The following is a 12,128-nucleotide window of genomic DNA, read 5'->3' on the forward strand; positions in this document are numbered from 1 at the left end:
GTAAGTATGTTTTTTTAAGCATTATGAAACTAAAAAAAAGTATTACACCGGTTTCCGCGTCTGACCCCAAAACCTCTTCAGTTGGTCTTTAAGTCTAACGTACATCACTCGGCCATCCAAACATTCTGAAAGGCTGACAACATCCACTTCCAACCTAGGCTACGCTAAATAGTTCTTTGGGACACATCCCACAGGTGCACAGAAACAGCTTCCAATACTTCAATACTTTGACCTATTGAGATGGCAACCAAAGCTCATCGTAATGAGAAGGCAAAATGTTCTTTCGTCACGAGAAATTCAGATCTATTGGCATTACAATGGACACAAGAAAGGATTCGATCTTGTACAAAATGACTGTTAGTACGTTTTATACTAAAGCACTACTACAAGTGCAAGAGAGATCTATATTTATCTAATGCATTTCTTTGTTTTCCAGAAGCGAGCAACTCTAAGAACAAAGAGACAAGATTTCTGGTGGAGGGAAGAAGTTGGAGTAACAAGAAAAAAAATGTAATCAGAAAATCCAAAAGAACATCAATCGACGCGTGGTGGCGAAGAAGGGCTTTTTGCAACTTGTACTCGCCGCGTTCCACGCGAGGCTGAGTCAGCAAGGTTAAAGGCCGTGGGCTGGTTGTCTCCCCTCCTTTCTTGTTCTCAGCGACTATAGTCTGTTTCATTCAACCTTTAATCTATGCCTGTCCTTAGAAACTGGGGCTAGCACCATGGCCCGCCGCGCTCCCAATACGAAAGTGTGTGTTGGGGGGAGTCTATTGACAACGTCACGCTAACTGCGTGGCAGGTTTGTATTTGTTTGACTCCTGACAAAAATTACAGTTGTACTTATTGGAGAAGTGATTACATTCGAAGTGGACAAATGATAGGATAGAGTAAATCAATGTTCTATCACTACTTCTGTATACTATAAGAATAGATATTCCTTCAGAGAGTAAGAGTATTACTTCTAATTGAAAACTTCTTGCAGGACGACAGGGTTTTTGTGCTAGTGGGACACTTACACTAAGATTTTATACAAAGACCAAAAAAAAAAAAAAACAACCTATCCTAGACAGTGAATCACATTATGAAACAGATATTCGAAATGGTCCATTTATAAAGTTGTTTCCTGGTGATTTCAAAGAAACTAAATCTAGAGACAACTGGCACATTCGCTTGTGTTCTATATCTATTCGAGGTGAACACACGCACACACAAATCTAACTTTATAACTAGCGGGGTGGGCCGACTATTAAGAGAAAAGATAATGTCTGGGGTCTCTGGCTTAACAAACAAGTCAGGAAAAGCGCACCATGCTATGACCTATGATACCACCTAACTGAAGGGGGAGAGAACTCCGTCATTAGAAAACAGTTTGTACACAGCGCCATACCAGTCAGCAATAGTACGCGCGCTGGCACACACACACACAGTGAAATTTGGAAAACAAGTTGTTCTGGAAATGGCGATGTGGGCTCACTAACACCCTAACAAAAAAAAAAAAAAGTAGGGGTACAGGAGATGTACTGAAGTTGGTTGGAACTAGACATGCGTTATGTGTTTTCTCTGAGGTAAAGAGCTACGCTAACTCGCTCTAGAAAGTTTGGTTAGACACGACACATTGGGATGAAAAATCTACTCGAGTGACCCATCTTGGTTCAACTGTCAATGAGAGAGAGAGATTACATTTGAGAACAGGATAACTGCTTCGATACGACCACTCTTCTCACCCACCCCACTTGTTTAAAACGCGCACTACTTTTTTGTAGGAAAATTGTAAAGCAAGAAAACGTAACTCAATAACATCCTCTTAGATAGGCGACTGGCTGCTAGATCGTAGAGAAGACAGAATACTTACTACCAGGGATTGGCTCGTCTCTTGCTGGGTATATAATAAACTAGATTTCTGTATGCATGATAGGAAGTTGAAAATGCAATAAAAATGAGAATCATTCAACAAGTTTGTGACTATATAACGAAACAATCTTGATGATCTAGTGTCGCCGAAAGTAGACCAATCAGTTCGAAGCTCACTGGAGTGGAAACTAGTGGGACACTCAACTCATCCTATGCTAACAAATCTACCATGGGAAGGGGGAGTGAGCGAATGAAGAGACTAAGGCAGACTGACCAGTCATTGTATGAAGACCACAAACCTAGAAGACTGTTTAAGATTTCCAGACGTCCTATGCAAATAGGCTACCATGTCAGATTGCAAGAATAGTGCTCTCATTGCTAATGGCAACGTTGTACACTGATCTACGATGGTTGGCTGAGTTTGGGTCTGTGCCATGCAACTTACAAATTGTCTTCGGATATAGAAAGTCGGTCAGTGCTATTCAACAAGTCATCCCCAATAATCTCCTGCATGTTGAATCCCTTCTATCCAACTTGTGTCTAGACCTAGTACACACTACTGTCATTGTATTTAAGTAAACAAAATGAGCGCAATAATAGATTCAAAACTAGTAGGTATTAGATTGGCTAATTCAGGGGAAATCATCTATTAAGTACACTTCAGTCTTGTGTTGATGGTCTACCAATGAATGTCTTAGTTTTTTTGTTTTTTGTTTTTTTTGTAATTGACTTCACTCATTGCCAAATGGATTGAATGATGTCAGTGTCTAGCCAAAAATGAAGACTGTGAAAGGTGTGAAAGTTTAAACCTAACTTACAAGATGTGAATTTTAAACATTTCTCCACATACGAGGCAGTATATCCACATAGAATATTCTTATTAATAGAAACATTAAATGCAAAAGTCCACTAACAGCTGTGTCAGAGGGACCCAAACCAACTGCCACAACAGACTTCTTGTCCTTCTCTAAGCAAATTATTAGCAAGACTTGACAGAAATGGTTTGTTTTTCTATTGTAATAACAGGAGCAGCTGTACAGTTCATTTAGACTAAAGATATTGATTTCTAATATTACTGATGAGAATAACAAAAAAGGTTCTTGGTGAAAGCTTTTAAGACCTAACTGCTCTTTAACTCCAGCTTTTTCAGTCTTTGAAGTATCAGGCACTGAGAGCAATGCGAACTTAACTGAAATGTCAGCCATTTGTTGGGAGTCGACACACACACACACACACTAGTCATGGGCACACTATTGTTATTTCTTGACCTGTGTGCGTGTGTGACAAGGAGGTACGTTGACTCTACACACTACATTCAAATAGGATAAAAAACAAAACAGCACAGTGAAAAACAAAACAGCTTCAATGTGCTGCTTCAATGGGAGGAAGCTATTAACCAATTCCTAGTGTATATTTAATGTCTACTAGCTGGCTACAAACTGAACTCTATTTCAAGTGGGGTGTGCTCTATTCATATGTACCAGAAGAAAGACACAAATGTTTTTGTTCAAAGGCACCAACAATAACAGGAAGTGGCTGACTTGAGTTCGACCAGTTAGAGATGAAGGACATTGCATGGCTCAGGGTATAAGGCAGTAATAGCCAATATGAGTGTCTGCCAGTGAGTTTATGGAAGAAACATGTGGCCAACATAACATGCTATCAGAATTACTTTCCCAACACGTCATATAAAATATGTGAAATATTACTTAATTATAAATAGCCAAACTAAGACTTGACCCACAGACATTCAACTCTGTCACAATGTACCAAACAATGAAAGAATTATAAATAGTATCAGTCAAAAATACTAATAGTCTTGTCACACCAGAACAGAAGAACAAAAATTGAATCATATAAAACAAACAAAATATTTAAAAATACTTTAAACAAATACAAAGACTATATAATGGAAAGAACCTCTCAATTACTGCTGTTTCTCTAACTATTGTAAAATTTGTTTACCTTTTTATATAAAAAAGAAAATGAATTAATTACCACTAATCGGTTAATTTTAAGAAATGTATTTGTGTGTAGTCATTGACAATGACTAATTGTGCAAAGTTTCAACTTGATTTGAGAAGGGGAAGTGGGAGAAACAAATGTATAAAAGAATCCTGACAGACAGACAGATGGATGAAGTAAGTTAACATAAGCTTTGTCAACATAATAATGTTGTAATGATATTCATAATATTTAGCAATCAACTCCACAACAGTTGGTTAGAACAAGCTGAAATCCTAAGTAGTGTGTATATGCTTGTTTTTAGCCAGTATTGGGTGCCTAATTCAACAATGAGGTTAGAAGTTGACCAACATGCGCCAATGGGCCAGCTGCTTTGAGGAGAGGTTCCACACACCATCAATTAACAATACATTTAGAAGTGACCAAAGCACTCACCTCTCCTATGCTGATTTCAGACTCTGTATATTGTAATCCTTTCTGTATTATGTTCAACAATGCTGCCGGCGGCACCAATGCCCCATTAATGTTTGACTGACTAATATGACTCTCTATCCCAAAAGTGTATGCAGAATGGAGGAAACCTGCAAGCAAAGAATGCTCTTCATAATTCTACAAGTATGAATAACAGTGCCTGTAATAAAGAAGCCTAATTTCAATAATGTTGACATAGTGAAGCTTTACTTCTTTAACACAGTGCATGGGGTAAGATGTAGCAATTGCTTCATAGTTCTAAAGTTTAATAAGGCTAACAAATAATCTAAACTGTGTCCATAGAAAAAAAACAACAAAGGTTTTAGTACACAAGTTATAACTACACAACTAATTGATTGCTCTAGTTAACACAAATCTATCTCACACCTGATTCCTGTAAATAACGATAGACAAGGAAGTTGACCTCATCACTGCTAAAGCTCATTTTGGCTCTGTCAGGTCCAAGTCCAGTCCTTATCTACCATCAGGCCTTGCAGTGATCTAAATACACAAAGAAATAGAAAAAAAAAAGACTTGCTTTAAAGATAGCAGTTTGATTGGTAATACTTTTATGGCAGTTATTACTTCATCCCTGGCTGGGTTACCATCATTTTTTTCCCTTACTAATTGGTGCTTTTCACAAAATTAGTCTCATATTAATAGAACTTTTTCTGAGGCATCTTAGGTTTTGTTCTTGATTGAAATCAGACAAGTCTGCTTTTTTTGTTCATTTGTTGTTCTTGCTTTTTCATTTTTTGGTACGCAGTAACATCCATCAAAAAACTACTATATGTGTTTGGTAACACAAGTATTCTGCTCAAAGGCAAGCAGAAAGGAGAGGGCCAAGTGGAATATGCTACTGTTATGGTGTGTGTGTATTGACTGATGTAATACATGTCCTGTGCCTAAGAGGCTATTGTTGGGGGGGGGGGCTGGCATGCATGTGTAGTGTCTGTGCATTTATGAAGGTAAAGGCTATTGAAAGAGAAGACACTTGTGAATATCCACAGAGTTCAGTGAGCTAAGTTGGAAATCCTTTAACATCTTGGAAACACATTTCTACTTTGTATATTACTACACTGATGATATTGAAAGCTTGAAGATATTTGTGAATAAAAATATATTTTATTTTGTTAAAAGAGGACAGCAAGCTTTTATTAAAATCTTATCTAGTTTGCGTTAATACAAATGTTGGTGGGTTCATTTATCCAGTGTTACATCTCAACACCTCTTCGAAGTGTCCAAAAAAAGTTTGAGATAAATTCCTTTTATGAACCTTTGATACGGGAAAGGTTTTTATCCCATGGCAAGGATGAAGGGTTGGCTCTCCGCCAACCCTTCTGACTGAAGGCCCCGTCAACTAGAAGGTAATTAATTATTCACATCCGTTTGGCCATGGGTCAGTTCCTTGAGCCAAAGCAATGGGTTCCCCATCCCATGTGAGGCTGGAGAGGACAAACATAATATTCTTATATTGTACCACCACATTCCGCGGCGGAACCATCATCGCCTGCATTGTTCCCACTGGGGAATGGTGCAATTGATAGGACAGGGTCAGCAAGCCTTTCTTCCATCCTCACCCCATGCAAGTACACTTGCTGTGCTAGCCTACTGGACGGCTTTTTGTTTCGCTCTCATTCTTAGCCTTGTCGCTTCCACAGGCGCAGGGGCGTAGCTAGGGAATTGGGGGCCCGGGGGGATTGACCTCTTTGGGGGCCCCTTGCATTTTGAAATTCGACATCATGACATGAGATAATGTACTAAATAAATACATAAGTCTACATTCAAATTGGTAAAGTATATCATTAAAATTAACAAGAAATAATCATTAAGAATCTTTGAATTAATATCGTTGTCTGTTAGCGAAATAATCCACAAGTGACAAAGCTCCTTTCTGTGCAGCAAAGGCATCTATAACATCATCTACATAGATACAGTCTAGTATTTGTGACTCCACTGACATTAAAGCCATGCTAAGCCTTTCTTGCGTCATTGTACTCCTGAGATAGTTTTTGATGAACTTGAACTTTGAGAATAATCTCTCACATGACGCAATGGAAGTGACCTGAGTTTTTCATTATCGTGTCCTCATCCATAGACTCCAAGAGGTTTCAAGAAGAGACCCAAAGGTGTCCACATGGTTTTCCAGCCTTTGGGATATGGGATACCTGCTCTTGATGAGAAACATCTAGGGTAGAATCAAGCATAAGAAAAAAGTAACACGCCTGACTTTCCCAACAATTAATTCCCTAACTTGTTTTCGCTAAGTACTTTATAGCTTCTGTTACACGCTTCAGAATATCTCTCCAATACTGCTGATTTTTCAAAATTTGTACATGAAACATATGTGACAGTTCATCTGGTCCTGCCTTAATCTTTTCTTCTTATAGCTTCCACTTCAAAAGAGCTTGTCTGTGGTGGACTCCTTCTTTATGTTCTTTCAGTCTCTCAGGTTTCTTCCATTTGGTGAAACCAACTCAATGATCAATGCACTAGATGTCTTATTTGATGCCACAGAAAACAGTACACATGGAAAACAAAATAGACATCCCCAGTGTAGAGAAGAAGGGGGGGTCAAGATCGGTAGCCAATTTTTCTTGTTGGAAAACTTCATGATTTCTTTTGGGTAACCCTACTGAAAACAAATACCTTTCATCTTTGTTTAGGACAAATAAGCTACCCTTTAACACAATCTTTGCTTGCAGTTCCTCAGATAAAATTCCAGGCTGGATCTATCCGAAGTCTTTGTACTTAATTACAGCTTCTTCCACTTCTGAAGAAAGTGATTTTGGAAGACCATCACTTACTTCAGATGTTTTTTTCTGACTGTGGTAAAAGGTATTCCCCTGGAGTTTCTTAAGCACTACTTCTCGCAGGCATCAAGAGACATTTTCACTTCTTCGATTGATGCTACTCAACTGCACAGGCGGATGTTTCCACGAAGGTGCCATGCTGATGCAACAGGAACTGGACTCCTTCGCATCTCAGTCAGTAAGAATTGCAAAAACTACTGATGTTGACAGACATGTTGCTGGGCTGCACAGAGAATTATGGAGTAAGCTGTCTATCCAATGTGACACTAAGTCAAGTTCTTGGAGTCAATGAATAATCTTGTAAATGTCAGTGAACAGCCCATTTACCAGTAATTTAAGGCACATTTCTTATATCCCATGCTAGGACAAATTCACACAACTGCTCTTTCTTTACCAGCTTAGTGTCAATAAAACATGGACCAGGTTGCCTTAAATTAATTATAGCCAATCCCAAAAATGCAATATTATGTAGATAAATATGCTTAGAATTATTAGTCCTTAAATTTTGAATAACACAATGGGCCTCATTCACCAATAGTAAACAAACAACATTTAGCCACGTGATAATATTGATAGAACCATGAAAGAAACGTATCGTGAAATTCAAGCTAATTGTATTTGGATTTAGATTTTATTTAGATCACTATATCTTATCTTACAAACTACATCATTTCCTTCAAATAAGAAAATGTTGCATTTTCAATATAGATCTAGACTATATTATTTATATTTAACAAGGGAAAAATGGTTAGTAAAATTCTTTTATTTAGATTTACTCAAAATAGGTTTAGAATAATTAGATTCTAGATCTAGATCTCTTCATTAGCTCAGTATTAGTTAGATCTAGTATTAGTTAGATCTAGTATTAGTAGTATAGATCTGGAGTCTAGAATCTAAAATTTCTGAATCTAGATTAGATAATCCTAATGATAATGCCAATCAATCCTATACCACTATACCTATAAGTTCACACTACCTATAACAACTATAAGAATGGCAGAGGATATCTAGACCAGAATAAATAATAACACAAAGTGACAAATCATACGATTATAATATAAATAAATGATACCTTTGAATGATTATATTATTATATACCAGATCTAGATTCTAGATTATTATTATACCAGACAAGACATCTAGAATTCTAGATCTATCATCTAGTACTAGTTACTAGATCTAGTTGTAGCTAATAATGGCCTAATATCAGTGAGTAATGACAATAAATATGAATAATCAGTTATCAGTTTGACCTAAAAAAATAAATTTGAATCGCCTATTCACAAATTTACGAAATGCAAATGGAAGATTTAGATCTAGATCTTAAGTCTAGAACTCCTGATTATTGATACAAACTGCAATTATCAAACCGGAAAATGGTATTTTAAAAATCTAAATCTATTCTAGTCAGGTGTTTGAATTTGGGGAATAAAATCTCGGCACATATCATCTAATACTAATATATGAAACAGACTATAGTAGCTTTCCAACATTGATTATTTTAACGTAAACAGACTATAAAACTAAGCGCCAAAACAAGTTTTCCTGCTACAATCATTGAATTTAGTAGCTATAGTCTGTTTCTAGCTTTATGTTTTGCACAAATGATACGTTCTTACATTTTGTACGCTACAGTTAGATGGACTAGATCTACATAGTCACAGTGATAATTGACTGTGATTACACTGATGTAGATCTAGCTGTAAATAAGTTATCTGACCATTGCAAAGAACCAAAATTAATAGTTTTTCAGGATTAATCATAAATGTAGACCTGTACACTAGACTAGTTATTCGACGTAGTCGTAGATCTAAATCCGGTGAATGAAGTGAATGGAAATGGAGACGAGTTCAAAGGAGTTGTTTTGGCACTGAAATAGTGTGAAGTACTTTACTACGCAAAATAATTTATTAAACTGCTTTTAAGTAAAATAAATTTAAGTCTGATGAAGAAAATAATCTAGATTATAATGAGACAAATTGAAAATAAAACGTTAGAAAATTTAAGATTAAGTCTTTTTTTAAACTTACCAATTAAATCAAGATCTATCGGTAGCCGACAACGATGTGTGACAACGATGGCAGGCTACACTAAAAAACGTTTTTTTTTTTAAAGTATGGACTCAAAATCAAATGTGCAGGTCTAAAGTAAAAATCTTTCCGACAGAAAATGTCCATAAATTTTTATACAGTTTGCTAAACCAGTGGAACTGTTGTTTATCCAATTAACGAACACAATTTAATAAAAAATCAGATGCAAAACTATAACGTCAACAGCCAGAAGTTAGCACAATACACTCCAATTGGATTTGGAGTCCAATCATTGAACTTACGCCGACACCCATAAAGCTTCGTCCGCTATCTTGCAGTAAATGACAAAGGCGGAAGCTTTTAATCTCACAAGTTAATCCTCTTACATAAATACCATAAAGCCTAATCTAAATCCAATAGTTTTCCATGAAGTTGTATAAAATAGAATTTAAAATAATATCTTGAAATTACTTATTGAATATCAAAATACCAAATTCTAAAAATAAACAAAATAGTCCTATCACTCCAGGCGCGCATTAATATAGAGCCTCGTGTTTCCACAGGTCTACACCGTCCGCATTCTGTAGGTGACGTCAGACGATCGGGAAAATAGGTTACGGGCAGTCTCATTATTACAACGGGTTAACACTTCTGCCAATGTTTGACAGATAAGTACACTCTCGTGTATATTATTCGTAATTTTCTGAATATAATTCCAAATGTTGTAATGATGATCCAGTTTTTTTTGTCTTAAGAAATAAATTCATACTTAAAGCGTTTTAAGAGAAAGACAAATAAGTACATGTTGCCACATAACAGAAATGGAATCTCCCGTGTCCTAATGTTACCCTGTTCAAAGCCAGTGATGATGAAATTACCTTTAACTTTCAGCAAATTCAGGCTAATACTGCAAGCAGATTTTAAAACAAAGAAAACATTTGTTGCTGTTGTTGATTTAGAAAAGCGACAACCACTTTCATTATTGCTTCTCTCCAATAGAAATAGTTGTTATAACTTCTATTCGGAAAGTGTATTTATAATAGGTACTATAATGCCAATAATCAGGCCTATGTACCTGTGTGTAGCCATAACATATAGATCTATTTAGATTTATTATACGTTGTTGTTTTTTTATCTTCACACACACATACACACACTGTAAGACTAAGAAATTAAGAATTCTAATATGAAGGCACTTGAATCGGGCTAGATCTAAATTAATTAAAACGAAATTTGAAATGCTAGTTTATTCTAAATGTATACTAAGTAGTTTTATCATGGACTTTTAATTAATGTCTTTGTTTAGGCTATTTAACAACAACAGTTTTGACCTGGAGACAAGCGCTTCTGTATATTAAAGCGCTCTCACTCTGGCGCGACCTTGTTATTTGTGTTGCAGACAATATTAGGCACACAAGGGAAGTCATTAACACGGTAACAGGCGAACGCGGGCTGAAATTAACGCGCCTTCCTTACTCTGGCGTGGCGGCTATTTTTGACACGATCGTAGAAAGAAAGGAACGGAAAAAATACACATGCGCCGAGCCAGTATCTATAAATAGCCAAGAGCGCGTCCTACTTGGGGGAATTCCTGTTGTGTAGTAGAAGAAGGCTTTGTATAATTTTTTTTTTTCCCGATACTAAAGGCATTTTCTTGAATGACCATTTCAAGGTTGATGGTAAAAGCCTAGAGAATTCTAATGAGGTGAATTAGAATATTCATACAGGTTAAATATATACATTGCATGTGCGCGCAAAGAACCCCCGGGTCTGGCTCAATTTGTCTGTTTCTAATTATTTACATATTACATTTAATTTTTTAACTTTTCCCACGGCATCAGGTCTCATCTTAGTTGGCAGTTTGCATTTGAATAGTGTGTAAAGATAGCTGTAAAGTAAAGTACCCGTTTCAGAACTTGTGATCTATGGGACCTATAATGTCGTCAGTTTCTTAATAAGGGTGTCGTATGGCCAGCACAACGACCAATCGCCTTTACTCTTACCCAACTAATGTCAGAGTTGGGTGGACTTAGGCGCCCTAAGTTTTCACCGGAATTCGAACCAGGTATCATTATTTAAAAGTAAAGCAAAGTTACCCATTTCAGGCCTTGCGATCTATAGGGCAGATGATGTAAAGGGCATCTGTTTCTGCTGCCCACGGTTAACAAGGGTGTCATGTGGCCAGCACAACCGCCTTTACTTTTCCCCAACTAATGTCAGGTACCCAGGCTGAGAGCTGGGTGGACTCAGAAAAAAAAATCCCAGTCTTCACCAGGATTCGAACCCCGGGACCCTTGGTTCGATAGCCAAGCTCTCTACAGCTCAGTCACTACGTTACCTGCCTACCTTTGTTCTGAAATGTTGTATTTGTTCATGGGAAATTTTACCGGGGGGGGGGAGGGGGAGGGGGTCCTGAGGACATTGAGTCCTTGCACGGGGGAGGGGGTCCTGAGGACATTGAGTCCTTGCACTTGGTGATGGTAGCCTATTATGTGAGAATAGCTTCATTGAAACACTGCTGCTTCTGTAGTACTTGGCTTCTTGACTGATCACGTTTAGGCCCTCAGTACAGATCGAATGACTGGACAGAACGTAAAGGTGAAAGCGGTGGCCCAGTTCGTTACTTTTCGAAACGAGAAGTCTCGAGTTCGAATCCCGTCGGTCTTTATGAAGTAGGGGATTTGTTTAAGAACACCGCCGAGGTCAGGCAATACCAGTGGGCACCTGACAGACCAGGAAGGAAAGGCGGTTTGGTCGTTATGCTGGCCACATGAGACCCTCGTCAACCGTCGGCCATAGAATCAGACGATCGCCAGCTAGCTGGAAATCTGGCAGAATTCCAAACATCTGGAAAAAAGCCATTATGATCCCTATACTAAAGCACGGCAAGCCAAGAAATAAACTGGATAGCTACCGTCCCATCAGCCTCACTAGCTGTACCTGCAAACTGATGGAAAGAGTGATAAACAGAAGGCTGACATGGATCCTTGAGTCAAAT

General features: G+C 37.6%; 1 protein-coding gene across 3 annotated transcripts in view; it reads right to left on the minus strand.

Annotated features, from left to right (window-relative positions):
- The window catches only part of LOC106054468 (F-box-like/WD repeat-containing protein TBL1XR1), a 34,612-nt gene extending 24,932 nt beyond the window's left edge, over nt 1–9,680 (minus strand). Inside the window, exons 1-3 of one of the 3 annotated variants that reach the window (XM_056012227.1) lie at nt 9,131–9,680; nt 4,675–4,788; nt 4,252–4,397 (exon numbers count right to left, since the gene is read on the minus strand). In XM_056012227.1, coding sequence (XP_055868202.1) covers nt 4,252–4,397; nt 4,675–4,732 — 204 coding nt within the window. In that variant the 5' untranslated portion in view covers nt 4,733–4,788; nt 9,131–9,680. Of the gene's footprint in view, nt 1–4,251; nt 4,398–4,674; nt 4,789–8,172; nt 8,312–8,353; nt 8,473–9,130 lie in introns of those variants that run through there. The other 2 variants (XM_056012229.1, XM_056012228.1) reach the window with 2 other exon arrangements.
- Nucleotides 9,681–12,128: the final 2,448 nt, after the last annotated feature.

The sequence above is a fragment of the Biomphalaria glabrata genome, chromosome 15 (genome assembly GCF_947242115.1).
Source record: "Biomphalaria glabrata chromosome 15, xgBioGlab47.1, whole genome shotgun sequence".
NCBI classification, from domain to species: Eukaryota; Metazoa; Mollusca; class Gastropoda; family Planorbidae; genus Biomphalaria; species Biomphalaria glabrata.